This window comes from Otolemur garnettii, unplaced genomic scaffold (assembly GCF_000181295.1).
Source record: "Otolemur garnettii isolate 467f Iridium unplaced genomic scaffold, OtoGar3 scaffold00003, whole genome shotgun sequence".
In the NCBI taxonomy this organism is placed as follows: Eukaryota; Metazoa; Chordata; class Mammalia; order Primates; family Galagidae; genus Otolemur; species Otolemur garnettii.
The window spans coordinates 47227973-47245218 of record NW_003852398.1 but is presented as its reverse complement, the minus strand read 5'-3'; the positions used below and the strand labels follow the sequence as shown (position 1 = coordinate 47245218).

Here is a 17246-nt window from a genome sequence, read left to right as displayed (position 1 = left end):
TAAGGCCATATAGAGTCATGATCAATGACCTCAAATACTTTGACAATATAAAAATATTGCTGCAGAAAATTTGTGCTCAGTATATAAATACTGAGAGTGAGAGAGAGAGAGACATACTAGACATGTATATATCCTAAATGAAGAAATGAGCCATGAACCTCTACCTGGAGCATTTGCTCACGTGCCCATGCCCTCGTGGATTTACACATGTATTATTGTGACTACTAATGTTCCCACTGACTTCTTCCCCTTAGGGTGGAGAAGGATTTATCTCTCAAGGAGAAATCCATGAATTACTTGTGCCTGAGATGTTCAGATGGACAGACTCTAAATTGTAGAACCAGCAGCTATAACATTCTATCTTACTTTTATTTCTTCCATAAAACATGTTTGATTGTTAATATTCAACTCAACATCCTAGCAGGGCTTTCTTCATACTAATACCTCTCCATTTAGACTCAGAAATTTGCACTTTAATTAGTTCTTCATGTGATTCTCGTGTGCACTTATGTTTGGGAGCCTCTCCTTTGGTTTTCAATCTGGCTGTTCAGCAGAATCACCTAGGGAGTATATACAAAATGCAGATGCTTGAACTCTACCTCAGCTGGGTGAATCACAATCTCTAGGAAGAAGACCCTAGATGTCCGTTTAAAATATTTTTTTTGGCTACAACTCAATATAATTTTTTAACTTGAGGAATTATGCCATCTTTCATTTCTGGGAATTTCTCCACTATTTTTATTCCAGATCTTTCCTCTCTTCCATTCTCCCTTCCTTTTCTCTGGAAAGCTTGTCAACGTGTATTGAAGATTCACTTCCCTGCTCCATATCCTTCATCTCTTTATTCCTGTGGATCTTCTTGATTTCCCCCCAGATCATCTACTAATTACTAAGCCTCTTGGCAGCGACATCCAGTCCATGGTTTTGCACATATATTTTTCAATTGCTGTAATTTTCATTCTCACACTTTCACTTGGGTCTTATCCATGACCCAGACTTTATTCTTTCTGCTTTTCATCTCTATACCTTGCATTTCACATGGTTTCCTACCTAGACAATGCTGCTTATTAACCTCAGCTTGTGTGCCTGAAATAACTTCCTTTTTATATATCTATTTATATTTATACTTTATTATCTATCTCCTTCTCTCACAAAAGCTTCCATAGAAAGGAATTATGTTTTATTCATCTTAGCTCCATTATCCAGCATCTGGCTTAGAGCTTGGGACACAGGACATAGTCAATAAATGTTTGTTGAACTGAACTAAATTATCCAGACTCTCAGAAAAGTTCTTTCTAATAAGCTGTTATTTACTCTTAAAATTTTATCCTCTTTGGAAAGTGTAACCTGGAGGGAAAAACATGCAAATCTTAGGCTAAAAAGTTTTTCAGGACATTCTGTGCTTGGAAAATTGGGATCAGTCCAATAGAAACGTTCAGTGCTTGTTAAATGCCTATGTGGCTTTCCCAGGTTAAATATTACTCCTAGTATAATTTTCCTTATCTAATTTATAGGTTATTCCTCGTTTACTCTGTTGTATAAGATAGCAATAAAAGTCCTTAAAAAAAATAAAGTGTGCTATTAAGTAATATAGAAATGGCTAGATACAATATTTTCTCTCCTTAAAAATATGCAAGTATGATGCAGTTTTGAATCCAAAGAATAAATAGAAACAATACAAACGATCAAAGCCTGGCTAGTAACTCTATTTCCCATTAAGCCTTTTCAGATGATAAATCAAAGTTCTTTCTTTTCATCTATTAGAATAATAGAATACTTCAAGGTCCCATAAAATTTTGCCCCATGATGGACAAAAATTAGGTTAGCCAGCAAAGATCCCTGAGTATTTTCCACCCCAAATCTGACAAGGTTTCTTTTTCTTTGATGGGGTGTATGCGTGTGTGTTAGGCGTACATAGGGATTAGCAAAGGATTTAAAGCATTTGAGAAGCATGGGTTACTTCTTTTTAACACCTTGGTTTACTTTTAAAATACAAAAAATAAACAATAATTTTGAAGTTTAAAAAAAAGATTTTCTGCAATTATTTTTCATTGTCTGTGTTCCACACCTCACTTGGAACATCTGAGGCTCAAGGCATTTCAATGGCATGGGTTTAATTCATCCCTATGTAAACCCTGAGGAGGTTTTTAAAAAAATTCCATTTGGCATTCAGAGAAAGTGAACATTGAGGCCCTTGCTTCAGATTACCTTGTTGTTGATGGAGTTAGGGAAAGGATTTAGAATTTCCCTGCTAGATTTCTTTGAAGCTTATGAAAGTCATTGAAATAACTTTGAACAATGTAATATGTGTGAAGACAGGTATGAAAATTAATTTCTTTTAGCTGTTTTGATCTACAAGGAGTTTGAAAGGAGGTGTGAGTGGGAAATTAGAATCAGACAGACTGATAATAATAAGATAAAAATAAGAATCAGAAATAAGAATCAGAACCTTTCCACATAGGGGCTTTGCTCCAGGTCAGAGGGAGAGAATGCTAGAACTTTGAATGACCTCGTACAATTTAGTACTTTGATTATTATATGTTCATATTTACCCTAAGAAAGGAAGCTGATTTGCTCCACAAATTCCTTAACTGAACTGTAATGTTTATAATGTTTAAAACCTACAATTCCTTCATAATCTCAACTAATCTCTCACCAAAGCTGAAATTGGCTTTCCACAGAAAAATAGCTGCTGTGTGACATGGACCAAAACTTTCCCTGGACACCTCTGCCATCTGAGACTCTCTGGAGTTTTGCTCTCCCTGTTTCCCCTGTCCTCACCCTGAGGCTTGCCTGGGCGCCTGCATGTATATAATTATACACACGTCATAAGGACCCTCATACAGGCTTTGTGGCAAGCACCTGGCTCTTGTCTCCAGACACTCCTCCTCCCACAGACCTTTACAGATGTGCAGGTCAGAGCAAAGCAGAAAGCCTAGAAAACAGATTCTGGTCCCACAGGCAAATCTGATTGAGTAGGAGAGAAGAGAATTTGGAGCATATGTATTTTTTAAAAGCTCAGATGGGTCTGATGTGCGGATGTGAAACTGTAAAAAAAGAGAGGAAGTCTGAAAACCCCTCTTTTGAAAGAGTAGATGAAGGAAGGAGGCTCACTGCATTAGCTTTCTTGTAGAAATCTTCTCCTACACATTTCTTTTCTAACAGCCAATGGATATTTATCAAAATTAACCCATTTTCTTAGGCTAATGAATGGGGTGATGTTAGCTTGATGACCCTAGGACTGGCTCTGTCTGCTGGTGGGGTCTTGCATTTCCAAATAAAAGACTTGTAAGCTATAGTGACAGTAGTACAGGCCTTACCTTCATAAAAACAAAGGAGGCTGTAGGTCAGACATAAAAGGAGAGCTACTTTAGAAATCTGTGATAAAAATTGCCCTACCATAATCATATAATAAGATCTGAGATGGCTTCTAAATGTCTTCCCACTTTGGGATCATTGTACCAGGTTGACAACAAAAACAAAAATAAATATTTAGGGGAAATAAGAATGAAATTTATAATTAAAAGATGAAAAGCTTCAGTTCATTTGGAAAAGGCAAGTATTGTAACCATTGTACTACATAATCACAACTTCCAGAAATGTCTTCCACCACACTGTAGCCAGGAGGTAGAAGCAACATGGCATACATCAATGGCTAAATGAATAAACAAAACGTCACCTACACACATAGTGGAATATTATTCATCCTTAAAAGGGAAGGGAATTCAGACACATGCTACAATACAAATGCACTGAGGACAGGGTGCTAAGTGAAATAAGCCAATCACAAAAAAATAGATACTGTATGATTCCACTGAGACGTGGTACCCAGAGTCATCAAATTCATAGATATAGAAAGGAAAATTGTACTTTCCAGAGGCTGAAAGAAAGAGAAAATGGTAAGTTGTTGCCTAATAGCTATTAGACAGTTTTGGGAGAGGAAAGATTTGTGGGAGTTGGTTGCACATCAACGTGCCTATACTCAACACTACTGAACTGTACACTTAGAAATGATTAAGATGGTAAAGTTTATGTGTTTTTAGCCACAATTAAAATGTAAAACAAGAGGAAATGTCTTGCAGTTGAAAAGTCAAGTTCATTTGTGACTCAGAGTAATTGGCATTGTCAGTTTAGATAAGGCACTACGGAATTGAAGTTAGAGCAAGAAGAAGTCAGTTTCGACCTTGACACGTGTTATTCAAACAATTAGGGAGCACATTATTCATCTATTCTCTCCTGTAGACTGTCAAACAGTGTTTACTTGTTGGACATCTCCTGAGCTTCCGTTTCATACAAGCTTGGCTGATCCTGGGTCAGCCTCACTCTTAGGAGGAGATCAGATTCAATCCAGGGGTCCCAAGGATTTATTTCTGGGCACCAGACATTTACATATCTGAGTAGTCTTCTGTCAGGTCAGGGTTGCTCCCACTATTGGCAAGGAAGACCCAACCCAAAAGTTCAAGTCCAACTCAGAACTGATCAAATATGGGTTTTCTGGGTCAGGACCACAACATGTAATTTACCTTTGTCTAAGTTGAGAAATCCTTAACCTTTTCTTGATGAGCAACTCATATGATTATCCTCAAATCTGCAATGTGAGACTCCGGGAAGCTGTGACACCACAAGTCACAAGCAAGAGATGAAGCAAGTCATTTTAAACCAAGTCCACATGTCCCCTCCCTTTGTTATCCTTGCATATCTCAGAGGAGAGAGTGTGCTGATGGGAACAGACTTAGAGGTTTCCTAGACGGAACACAGAGATTTGCTGAAAGATCCCTGCTTAGGAGTTCAGATTGGTGTGCTGTCTTTTCAGTGCTAGACTCATAATGCAGTTAGAGAAGACACCTCACTAGAGAATGATTAAAAAGAAAGACAGAACTTGGGAGTCCAGTAAAGCCAAGAAATAATCTGTATTTGATGACTTGTTTTATAGCAAGAGCATGTGTTTAGACTTGTTAAAATATGCAATCTGAAACTTACTAATATCTCCATAGTAAAAGTTTACATCACCACCACACCTTTCTCTCCCTCTCTGACTCTTTCCATGCTATTCACAGAAGCCAAGTGCTTCTTTTATTGGATCATCCCCTGGTAGCCCCACCTCATACGTATAACTCAATTCACATACAACATCCGAGGCTGAAATTAAACTTTTGTTCTAAAGAGTATTAAAAAATGACCCTATCAATAAATCAAAATACTCTTCTCTCTTCACCTATAAAATTTTGGTTTCATGACGTGAACAAAAAAGCTTCTCTAAATAGTGGAGAAGGAAAAAATCGAAAAAAATATAAAATCACAGCTAGAATGTTGAGTATGAGAAATGAAACTTGATTTAGGCTGCAAATACTACTTACTGTTTAGCACACTTCCCTGAGTGCTAACCTACTTCCTCAAAGCAGGTCTGACATCTTTTAGTGAAGAAGTCTGCAGGCCAACCATTGCTATTTCTCCCTTCACCTTTAAAGGTGTGAGGTGTAGGTTGCCCCAGTGATTGAGGACAGGAGGAGCAGGAAAGCTGAAGGGAGAGGTTCAGTGAACAACTGTCAGACTCCAATATTTTAGCTCAGAAAAGCAAGGGGTGATTTTGTTTCAGTGTCGAAAACACAATTTTCTTGTTATCAAATGGACACAGACTATAATGTCACTCATAGTAGATAAAATATCTTCAGTATCCATGCATAAAATTGCATCAATGTGAACAAAATTGGGGAGGGACTGCAAAATGTGTTTGTGATGAGATTCGCCAAGGGACCTTGTCTCGTAGCTCTTGTGCAAATGAACTTAAAGGTAGTTCAGCTTTGATCATTGGGTTATATCTGTAGTTATGAAGACTATATGATGGTAATTTGCTTGAAAATCAACTCCGTTCTTTACACTGTGTGTGAAGCACGTGAGGAACTAAAGGATGCTTACTGTCCCCTCTGAGCCCTTTTTGGAATATGGTATCTCCTGTATTACAGTGGATAGCTGAGAAGGAACTGAGAGGAGAAAAAAATCAAGAAAAGAGAACTTTCAGGCTGGGTGTGGTGGCTCACACATGTGATCCTAACACTCTAGGAGGCTGAAGTGGGTGGAGCACTCGAGGTCAGGAGTTTAAGACCAGCCTGAAAAAAAAGCAAGACCCCATCTCTACTAAAAATAGAAACAAAAAACAAATCAAAAAACTAGCTGGGTGTTGTGACAGACCCCTGTAGTTCCAGCCACTTGGGAAGGCTGAGGCAAAGGGATCACCAGAGCCCAGGAGTTGGAGGTTGCTGTGAGCTATGATGCCATAGCACTCTACCCAGGGCACAAAGTGAGGCTCTGTCTCAGGAAAAAAAAAAATAAAAAGGAAAAAAGAAAAGAGAACTTTCAGAGTATCAAAAATAATAGAACTGCTGAACATTCTCTGAGGTTCTAGCCAAAAATAGAGTTGGTCTCAGCATATGCAGACTGCATGTCCCTGGTTCTGTGGCTCAGTAATGCTGAGTGGTTGTGACTTTCTCAAGGAAGAAAACATCTACTTTATCACCTTATTCTAACTACTAAATTGCCCAGTTTTATATTCACGTGAATATTACTTTTCAAGTAAAAGTCAAAAAGAAAAAGGAAAACCAAATCTTGAGCTAGGAGTCAAATTCGGTGCTTTAATTTCTGGTAATTCTTTCTGTGCATGTAAATGTTCTTAGTCCAATGAACTGTCAACCTTTGCTTCCAGTGGTCAGTGGCACGATACTAGTCAACAGTGTTAGAGATATTATTTTAGAATCTTCATTCTATTCAATTCTGAAATTGATTCTCGGCAATGAATCATCTGAGCACATAGCCACTATAGTTATGTGCTCAGACGATTATAACTATCGTGCTTATAGTTATATCTGTAAGCTGAATGGTATATTTTCCCATTTGATGGGAGACTATACCATATAAACTGTATAACTGTACAGATATAGTTATATCTGTAAGCTGAATGGCATATTTTCCCACTGGAAGGGAAATTTTAAATTTTAAACTTTCTTAGGGGAAAATTCAAGATTATTAGAACCCCTATGAAACTAATTTTGTTTCTAGGCATATACTTGCTTAAAGCAATTGAGAAACTGCTCAATTGATAAATTACTCATTTAATTGCAGCTATATAACATTCAGCTTACAGATATAACTGTAAAGCTATGTGCTCAGATGATTCATTGCCAAGAATCAATTTCAGTCTCAGAAGTTCTACTTACAAAGAATGAAGATTCTAAAATAATATCTATAACACTATTGACTAATATCATGACAGTGATCGATTTTCAAAACACTTATCACCCCTCCTTTGACTTCTCACCCAGGAAATATACATATATATATATATATATATATATTTTGAGACAGAGTCTCACTATGTTGCCCTGGGTAGAGTGCCATAGCATCACAGCTCAAAGCAACCTCAAACTCTTGGGCTTAAGCGATTCTCTTGCCTCAGCCTCCCAAGTAGCTGGGACTACAAGCGCCCACCCCAACGCCCAGCTATTTTTGTTGTAGTTGTTGTAGTTGTTATTGTTGTTTAGCAGGCCCGGGCTGGGTTCGAACCCACCAGCCTTGGTGTATGTGGCTGGCATCCTACCCACTGAGCTACAGGTGCTGCCCAGGAAAGATATTTTTATATGAAATCAGGCCCATTTCACTTTAAACCTAGATATTTCTACTGTAAAATTGTTTCAACTCTGCCCTAAGAAAGCTGCAGTTTTTCAATGTTGTGTGTTATGAGAAAATGAGACATAGAACGGAAACTTCCCACTTTCCTGCTTTCTCAGATTTCTCCTGGACAGTGTACAAGTCTCTTTCACACTGTCAGAGAGTCGTTTCTACTGTTATGATAAGTTTCCTTTCCTCTATTTGGATTTCTTTATGTTTTGTTAAGTTGGTCTTAAGGTCGGCTCTTGCACCTCACAGAGCCTGTATCCCATATAATTTCACTGCTTTCAGGGCAGAGTGGAGTCTGTGAATGAGGAGAATATTGGGAAGGTTCATTTAATTAGGTTTTCTTTACTACACCAAAAAAATTTTTCTAGATGATTTAAGCACGCTGGTGCTGCAGAGACTCAATTTTCCGGTCCTTAAACACATACCTTTGCTTCATGATTCAAGATTAAGTCACAGATGGCTGCTAATTTTCTTCCAGAGGGCAGCCTGAGTCAAGTTCAGAAGGGAGTGCTGGGTGCTAAGAAAAAAAAAAAAAATCAGTATCTGCCCAATTATAGAGTCATTGCAAAGAAAAGCTCTTCGTTACTTTTGCAATCATGCTAGAGGATCTCAGCAGCGCTTTCACTCAGCAGGGTGGGAGTTCTTTTTCACCACTTGTAAATTCTATCCTCTCTGGTTTCTCTTCTCTTCCACCCACGCCCCTTCTTACAGCCCTTTGCCAACTATACCAACGCCTGCGGAGGTGGGGCTGAGAAACCGAAATTGCTTCATGTACAGCCTTGGCCCTTTGGGTGCTTTCTGTCCCCAGGGAGAATTAGAATGAGACAGCTTCCTACCAGACTCTGGTAGGTGTGACAGTGAGCTTCTCTCTCTGTTCTCAGGGTGCAACATGAGATTGTGAGACCAGGAAGGAGGTTCGTGGTAGCAGGCACTGGCTGCATTTGCTATTGGCATAATCTGCTTGCGCTCTTGGTTTTGTTCTTTGCTCAGCCAGGATTATGGAAACCTATTTATTATGTTATAGATTCTTTCCTTCTCACAATATCCTGATTATTAGCCTGATTAATGTTTACTGAGTCAAAAAGATGAGACATCCAAGAAAGGAATATGGAAGCAGAAGCCCTTCACTGTCAGAAATGGCCGGTTTTGACTTTAGGGAGTGCCACGTGGCAGAATGCTCCGGGAAAGCAAGTTTGCTGATGGAAATTGGTCCAGCTCATTCTTTCAGATTGGCAAGATCTCCATTGCCTAGGCTTTCTGTCAGATGAACCCCTGACATATACTACAGTAGAACCTCTGTGAGATGACCACTCAAGGGACTGTCACAAACTGGTCTGGTCAACATACCAAGGTGGTCAGCATAAGGAAGAGGCCTACTGAGCTGGTACCTACATGTGGTGCATGTCCCGTCTAGGATAATTAGGTCACCTTAAGGAGGTGGGCCATATAGGGAGGTGATCAATTCTGGAGGTCCTACTGTATACAGGATGAAGTGCGTCCAGTCCTCCCTGGCTTTCTGTATAAGGAGGGTTTTAAGGGAAGGCTGCCTGCCTAACGTCCTGTGGCTTCTGATGCTGGGACCTCAGACCTGTGGAAGTTTCAGTACCACTCTAGGTTCCTATCACATGCCCACCCCATTGCCCTGTAACACCTATGGCTAAATGGGGGTGGTCTTGAGATGAGCAGTTAGAAAACCAGGCTCTTGTCGCTTTATTAGCTATAAATTTGGGAAAATCATTTTGTTTTTCTCTGCTTTGATTTCTACATTTCCAGAATGCTAGGGGTGGGCAATTTGGCCTCTGAGAGTACACCCAGTTCTGTGTCATCTAACACTTAATGGTTCTGTCTGATTCTAATTATACTGAGTAGTCAAGTCCAAGGCTTCAAGACTTCATGATCAGAAGGTCTTATACATGGGTGGTGCCTGTGGCTCAAAGGAGTAGGGCACTGGCCCCATATACAGAGGTGGTGGGTTCAAACCTGGCCCTGGCCAAAAACTGCAAAAAAAAAAAAAGAAGAAGAAGAAGTTCTTAGACACTTCTCCCACTTGCTTTAGAAAGGGATATATAGAATCTGAAATGCCTTCCTATTTAAATTCCCCACCAGGTAGGACACTAGGTGGCACATTGAGGTGTGCACAACATAGTGATGGGAGACAGAGTCCAGAGGCAGACTGCAAGGATTTGAACTGAGACTCAACATTTCACTTCGGGCAAGTTACTTAAACTTTTCTGTGTCTCAGTATTTGCACCTAAAAATGAGATTAACAAGTCTTACTTCTTTGAGGTATATAAACATGAAATGAGCTAGTTATATATAGAGTTATGAGAACCATGCCTGGCACATTTCCAGTGGTCAATAATTGCTATTTTCCCTCTGGAACATTCCCACAGGTGGCCTGTGCACCTTGAGCAGAGGAAGAGAGTATATTGTATTTTAGGGCAAAACATTCCAATTTTGGGGCAACTCTTTTATTAGAAAGCCCTATCTTATCATTGGAATTCTTTCCAAGTGTAACATTATCTCTTCATCTTGTATTAAGTTGTAGTTTCTCTTAAACACTTACCAGGCATTCTGGAAATCAGAACATCTACTGGCAAGCTCCACTTCTGTCTCTAATGACTATCCCACAGAGAGAAAGAATAGAGACTTGGCTCCAAAGATAGGCAGATTCTTCCCCCACGGTGATGTAGGTTGTTTGTTTAATTGCTGGAAATTTGTTTTCTCTTTATTAGAAACCCCAAACCTTCTGGGTTTGGTGAGTAATTAAAATATATTTCTGTAGCATTTTGTAACATAAGATTAGGTGAGTTGAGACTCAGATGAGAGAGAGACTGCACAGAACTAAAAGATGGCAGCTCTGATTTCCGAGATCAACTCTCTTGGCCTTTAAGCACCAACCAGGGTCATGTGAGGCTAGGCTCTAGGTCACGGTTTTGCTGAGTCCTAAAGGTCTGTCTATCAACTACACCTTATGAAAAAAAAATAAGACTAAGTTACATTTGCATTTGTGATCATTTTCCATTCAAGGCATTTTGTAATAAAGATTCGTCTGATCCATTCCCTGTCACTTCAGATGACTCAACAGAATGATCACAATCACCAGAACTAATTCAGGATCCTCTGATGAGAGATACTAAGGGGAAAGAACAACACCTGGCACAGACTGCCTTCAGCTGGGCTCATCCGATCTCTCTTTATTTCCTAGGTCCTCCTGCAATATCATGGCAACCCATAAAATAAATGCCCCCCCCGCCAATCATACTTCAAAGCTACTCTGTTATAACCAAGCCTGTTACATTGCCTTTCTAGGTTACTTTTAAGTACCTCTACAAATTAATGCCTTTTTAAATCAGTGATATTGCTATTAAAAAGAAATACCAACATCTGGAATCTAAAAACCTTGGTCTAGGTTCATTTAGCTATTCACTTACTGCACAGCCAGGATTAGGTGCACTTGACCTCTGTGACCATTCATCTTTTTCATCTGCACAGAAGATACTAACACGGATAACACTGGGTTGTATCCATGAGCAGTGGCTGCCAGGAGTGTGGGTTAAGGATTGTGAAGCCAGGGCACGAAACCCAGGGTGAAAGAATCCCCAGATCAATGGCCTTCCATTGGCCTGGCAAAGAACATACGTAGCATGTATTGGGCATCCCTAGACTTTAAAACATTCTCCTGAGGGTATGATGAACATAAAACAAGACACTTGAAATTGATCCTTAAAGTCAAGTTGTATCCAAATGCCACTACCACTTTAATTATTGTCATTATTAATGATGGACTATTAGAAGAGAAATGCAAAGAGGAGCCTACCTCTATCTTCTTCATTCAAACCAAATCTTCTGGGACGTCCTTGGGAGCATGCATTTTAGCAATGGCCTTCTAAGACAAACTCCCATCTTTGCTACATATGACCTGTAAGTGAAGGAGAGTGGAATGGACACAGTAGATTTTAGACAAAATGGGAGCAAGCTCTCTGGTCTGAAAGTCTGGAGAGAGAATTGCCATGGGAGCAAGAGGCAAGGCCTCAGCGTGCTCCTCACGCCATCCTGTGTAGGCAGCCAGTGAATTTGCCCAGGCCCTGGGCCAGCTCTGGCGGGAGACTGGGTCAAGGCTATTTGCATGTCTGTTTTCAGGACATTAAGTTAAGTTTTGTCTACCTATTCAAAGTGAGGAGGATGTCAGTGCAATCATGCAGAAAACTTAATTTAAAAAAAAAAACAGAAGGAAAAAGGAGATAAAAGTCTTGCTTTCAATTAAGTACAAAATTTATTCTCGGTGAAGTGTGACCAGGACGTCCTAAGAAAGATACTTCAGTGTTTTAGTGAAGAATTGAAACTTTCCCTTATGTATTTTAAGGGATAATGATAAAACAGAAAGACATAACTATTATTTTGTAAGCATAGTGCTAGGTCCTGCCATTTCTATGTTATGTCACTGAATCCCCACAATTGTTCTGTGAGATTGGATCTAAGGCTTAGAAATATCATGTGCGTGGCCCAATTTCTCAGGCCCATAAGTGACAAAGCCCAGCTTCAGATCCAAAGCTATGATTCAAAGTGTGTGGAAATACCCAGAAATTTAAACAGTACTGGCAACTTGGTGTTGAAACTCTTCTATAAATAGTTCCCTGGTTATTTCTAATTCTCATTGACTTGGTAGAAGGCAAGCTATTCAGCAATATGATACAGACAGATATTTCCTTTTCAAAACATTGCACAAATACATGATTTCCTCCCTCTTTCCACCCTGTAGGAGAAGTAGGAAAAGAGCAAGGTTATAGGAATTTACCTCCAAGCTATAAAGCCTTCCTATCCCTTCAGTAATCTCCAAGGAGAGTTCCTAGTTACTAAGGAGACCATAATATGCTCCATTAGATTCCAGTACAACACTCGGGTTGCCTGGCTAGTGAATGCCAAAAAAGCAAAGGAAAATATTATTGTTGCTGAAATCCTTTGATGTCTATGACTAATAAAAAAACATGTTGGCAAATTGAATTACTTGAAATGTCTAAAGGCCTTGGTTAAAGTTATGAATTAATAGCATATACCAGTTCTGTCTGGAGAAAAGAGAGAACAAAAAAAAAAAAAAAAAAAACTATTGTAAAATGTATTTGAATAACCAAAGGTCTCAATGGTTGTTTCTAAGACTACCAATTGAAGCCTTTTATTCAATTTTTAATATAAATTTAGTTTTCCACTCCTCTTTTCCCATAGAACTAAACAATCAAGGTTGTATATTTTGAGTTGCTTCATCCTTGAATTCTAAGGGACCCACAGGCCTTCATGGCCTTTTTATTCATCTTCTCACAAATACAGAATGAGCTGGAAAGTGTCCCCGACAACTGTTCCAACCCTAGAAGCTTCCAAGGCTGTGGTGTCCATTCATTCTCATTCTGTGCCCTTGGGGGAGCTGGAAAAAGCCAGAGGTGAAGAATTGAGAGTAAGCCAGACTCCCAATTACCTCCTGACCTGAGTCCCAGAGGTTACTAAGGGCCTGCCCAAAGATGCTCATCCAGCCTCTTCTTGATCATTCTGGGAGCAGGAGGTCTTTGCCAGGGCCCATCCCACCTTATTATGGGTGTAGCTCTGATGGTTAGGGAGGATGCTTCTCCATGTTGTGCCCTAACCCACCTCCTTGTGCTTTCTACCCATTGTTCAACCAGGTCCTGGACCTGCAGGTCCTCTTCAGAACAGCACTGTTTGACTCAGTTCCTTCTCCTCTTGAGTAGTCCCTTAGGTGACTAAAGTTGACTGTCATGGCTGGTCTGTTATCCTCAATGTCTTTCTCAGATCACAAGATAAATACATATAATACAAATAACAATAAGAGGAGGCAGAATGTATAATCACTGTAAGAGAAATGAGTTAAATATAACTGAGAAGCTGAAAATCTTAACTGATATTAAAAAGTACTGTGTCCATATACCAGGCCCCTCATCCTCTCTGTCAAGTCATCAAAATGGAAATGTAGCTTGATAGGACTTCTTCTTAGTGACAGACACCATGCCAGCCCCACTGACTGCCCATCAATTCTTACAAACCTGGGTTTATTTTTTTTTCTTTCATTTAGTTACTATCAATGCATATGTTGAGAAAAGTTTCTAGAACAAGTGCATACCTACATATGATAGTTGTGACATAATCTGAAAATCTGAATACTTTCTATTAAGAATTAAGGGAAGGGCAGTGTAAGGAAACTCAATTCTTCAGTTCTTTCTCTACTCAATCTCTTATAATGATAAATTCCAAACATAGAGAAAAGTGGAAATAATTTTACATTGAACACTAGAGGCTATGGTGAACATTTTGCTACCTTCAATTTATCACGTAGCTCCTCTTTTCTGTATCTACCCATCAACCTGTCTTATTTCTTATGCATTTCTGTGGAACTTGCTCTCATCAGCACACTTAATCCTTAACACTTCAGCACCCGTATCATTATCAGTTCTTTTATACATAAATATCTATTTTCAGTTAGCCCTCTCTTCAGAATCCCCCTGGCCATACTTTCCTTCATTCTCTCCACTTTCTCAATTTTCATGTCTGCACCCTTCTTCCTACTTGATAACATCAAAGTTCTAAGTGGTAAAAGGAAAGTGTAAAAATCTGAGCATGAAATGGTCTTAAAGTAGCATCCAGAGAGGTCACTGGTGACCACACAGGGCATCATAGGAGCTTTCACTGCAGGCGTCAGTGGACGAGGACCTCACTGAACAAGCTGGCCCAACCCAACAAGCGAAGGATGTATATATTAGCGTGCCAACCTCTAATTTATATATATCATTAGAAATAACCGTCAAGTACCCAACTATTTCTTGATCAATTCAGTCTCTCCCTGAACTAACCTCGGTGGCAGGCCAAATTAGGAAGGCTTTTAGTGACTAGATACTCACAGGAAGGGAAGAGGAGCTTAGTGTCCTGGAGGAAGAGATTTCACCAGCTCTGAAGTTTCAACGATTGGCCAGCACAGAGCTTCTTAACTATTAGTACAATGATGGAAAGAGTCCATGAATATTAACTATCACGCTAGAGCAGTGTTTTTCAAACTTTCTTATCTCACAGCACACTTGAACCTATAGTTACCCTTCCACAGCTTACTTAAATTATGTTGATAAAAAAAAAAAAGAATATACTTACTGTGTTTTGAAATTCTTTTGAAAATAATTAATGATCTTTAAAAATTCTCACGGTACATCTAAGATCCTCTCATGGCACACGGGTTGAAAATCACTGGTTTAGAACTACCATGAAGACCAGGCCTTGTGTTGTAGCTCAGAGCATCTGTCATCTGGATTGTGCTGGGTGAACCCTGCCACATTCTACCCCTCAACTCCCTTTAAAGAAGTTTCATCCTTGCCATTCTCCTTTGAGTAAGGCAGTCACTTTTAATTGTGTTCATGTCATTAATTAAGCTTTAGTGAAGTCCTGATCTTCCTGCTTTGGGTCTAGAAGACAGCATGTCTTTAAAAATGGGATGTCTGTGCCTACTTGATCCCACCTTTAGTAAATTTGATTTATTGGATTTACACTTACAGAGAAGAATGATTCCCTGGTGCCCGAGTGTACTCCCTTCATAGGTCAGGGAAGAATAGACTCTTCCCTGGTGAGGAAATATTATCCCTTTCCCTATCTCAAGATGTATGTCTAGTAAGAAATGCTGTTTATTTGGAGGGCTTCCTAATTACCAGCCCACAAAAACTCCGTGGAGTGGTAGCTACACAAAAGTGCAAATATACCACTTTTCATAATAGCTTCTCCAAAGTGGCAGGTAAGTCCAGTTTTGGTAAATCAAACCCACTTTGAAAGCCAGAAAAGGAGCTTTCTAGTCTAAAGTCTCAGGGTGAATCCTTTGGTTATGTGACAGCTTCCTGCTTCAGCCCTCCCAATGGTTTAGATATCATAAAGCAGATTATTTTACAGCAAGGCATTCCCACTCCCTGCTGCTTAAAAGCTCCCTCTTACCCTAGACACTTTCCCTATGTGGATACTGTAGTAAATATCTGCAAAGATGAACATTTTGTGGTCACATGACACACTTTAGAATTTATTTGAATGCAAACCATCATGGTGTCAGGGGAAATGATTCAGAATCAAGGCTCTATTTCACAAATCTACTCATAGGCTGGATAAAAACCCTGATACTTTTAAACATTAGCACCTCAGCAGTAACTACCAATAGCAACTAGGGTTCTTCTCTGATTGCCTCTGTTATAAACAACCAATCCCTGGGGTCTAGATTAAAAACTCTCTAAGAGGGGGGATGATACTGTGATGTAGAAAGTGGGCTCTTTTTTTGCAGGGCTTCAAATGCCCTGACAGGAGCACCTACACTCTGCTTCCCAAAGCCCAAACAAGACTCATGTCTATAGCTTTCCGTCTGAGTGGGCCTTCAAAGAAAGTGTTAATTCTGATATCATTAATTCCTTTTATTCCTTCGATGCCTCTGTCCCTAGTGACGGAAACTCTTATTTTTTTTTTTTAAGAAAATAAAGCACAAAAAGAAAATGGAAAAGCTACATATTGATTTGGTAACAGCTAAGCAAGAGGCTGCCATCACAGTCCTGGAGCTCAATGAGAAGATAAAGGCTCTATGTGAAGGAAAGGCAGCCCCTAGAGGTCAGTATTACCATGTGACAGTTGTGCACTGGCCCACCTTCCTGGGTGATGCACACGGTGTTATTGGCCACAGAGGAAGACAGAGTGCACAGGGCTAGGCAGCCTGGTGGCCAGAGGCATGCTGGCCTGGCCTGACCTGGCCTGGCATACGTAAGGAGCACACGAGCTGCTAACTCTGGCTGGATGAATAAGCGGTTCAGGAAAGGAAAATCTCTGAGGCTAAAGAGCTGGCCTGTTACCCCCTTATCCTACCTTCCAGCTGTGTGGCTTCCTCTGAGGCTAAAGATCTTTTTGTTGAACAAGCTGTGGCCGTGGGGGACATCCAGGGCGTAGGAGGGAAGGCTGGCACCTGCAGGAATGGGGATCTGGAGTAAGGCACAGGCTGGTCAACTAGACCCGAGAAGGGAAGTGCTTTCTTCTTTTTCTTTCTAATAGGTGAATGAATCAGAAACAAGCAGAGAAGACTGTTTAGGTATGAAATTTGGATAGTCCAGAAAATTTTTCATAGCTGCATTGGTTTTGATTTTTTAATACCAGATTTCTCCAATTAAGAAGCTATACATATACCTTGGGAAAAAAATCAACCCCAAACTTCAGATTGTCATCATTAGCCATTAAGTTAACATTTAATAGAGTATTGAGCATTCCACGTGTATTAAATTCTCAGGGTAACCGCCAAGGTAAGTACACTTAGGAATTCCACAGGAGTAAGCAGAAGCGTAGAGATGGTATTTATCTGGCCCCAGGAATATCCATGCAAGCAGCACTTAGCAGGGTAGCTTTCCCGGCTTTGATAGACTAAAGACGTTCCTCTCTGCTAGGCAGCAGCAATATCCAGTTTTGTTTCTGCCTGGTAGATCTCTGGCAGAAGCTGTGGTTCCCTGGGATAAACGTCTCCCTTTGATGTGTGCCACTCTTGCAAAGCCGGGTACATGCCATTGTTCTTACCC

At 39.9% G+C, this 17246-nt stretch overlaps 1 protein-coding gene across 1 annotated transcript in view; it reads left to right on the top strand.

Annotated features, from left to right (window-relative positions):
• CCDC192 (coiled-coil domain containing 192) overlaps positions 1-17246 on the top strand; it is a 210677-nt gene that overhangs the window by 125123 nt on the left and 68308 nt on the right. The window contains exon 6 of the mRNA XM_023515302.1: positions 16164-16296. Coding sequence (XP_023371070.1) covers positions 16164-16296 — 133 coding nt within the window. The remainder of the gene's footprint in view (positions 1-16163; positions 16297-17246) is intronic.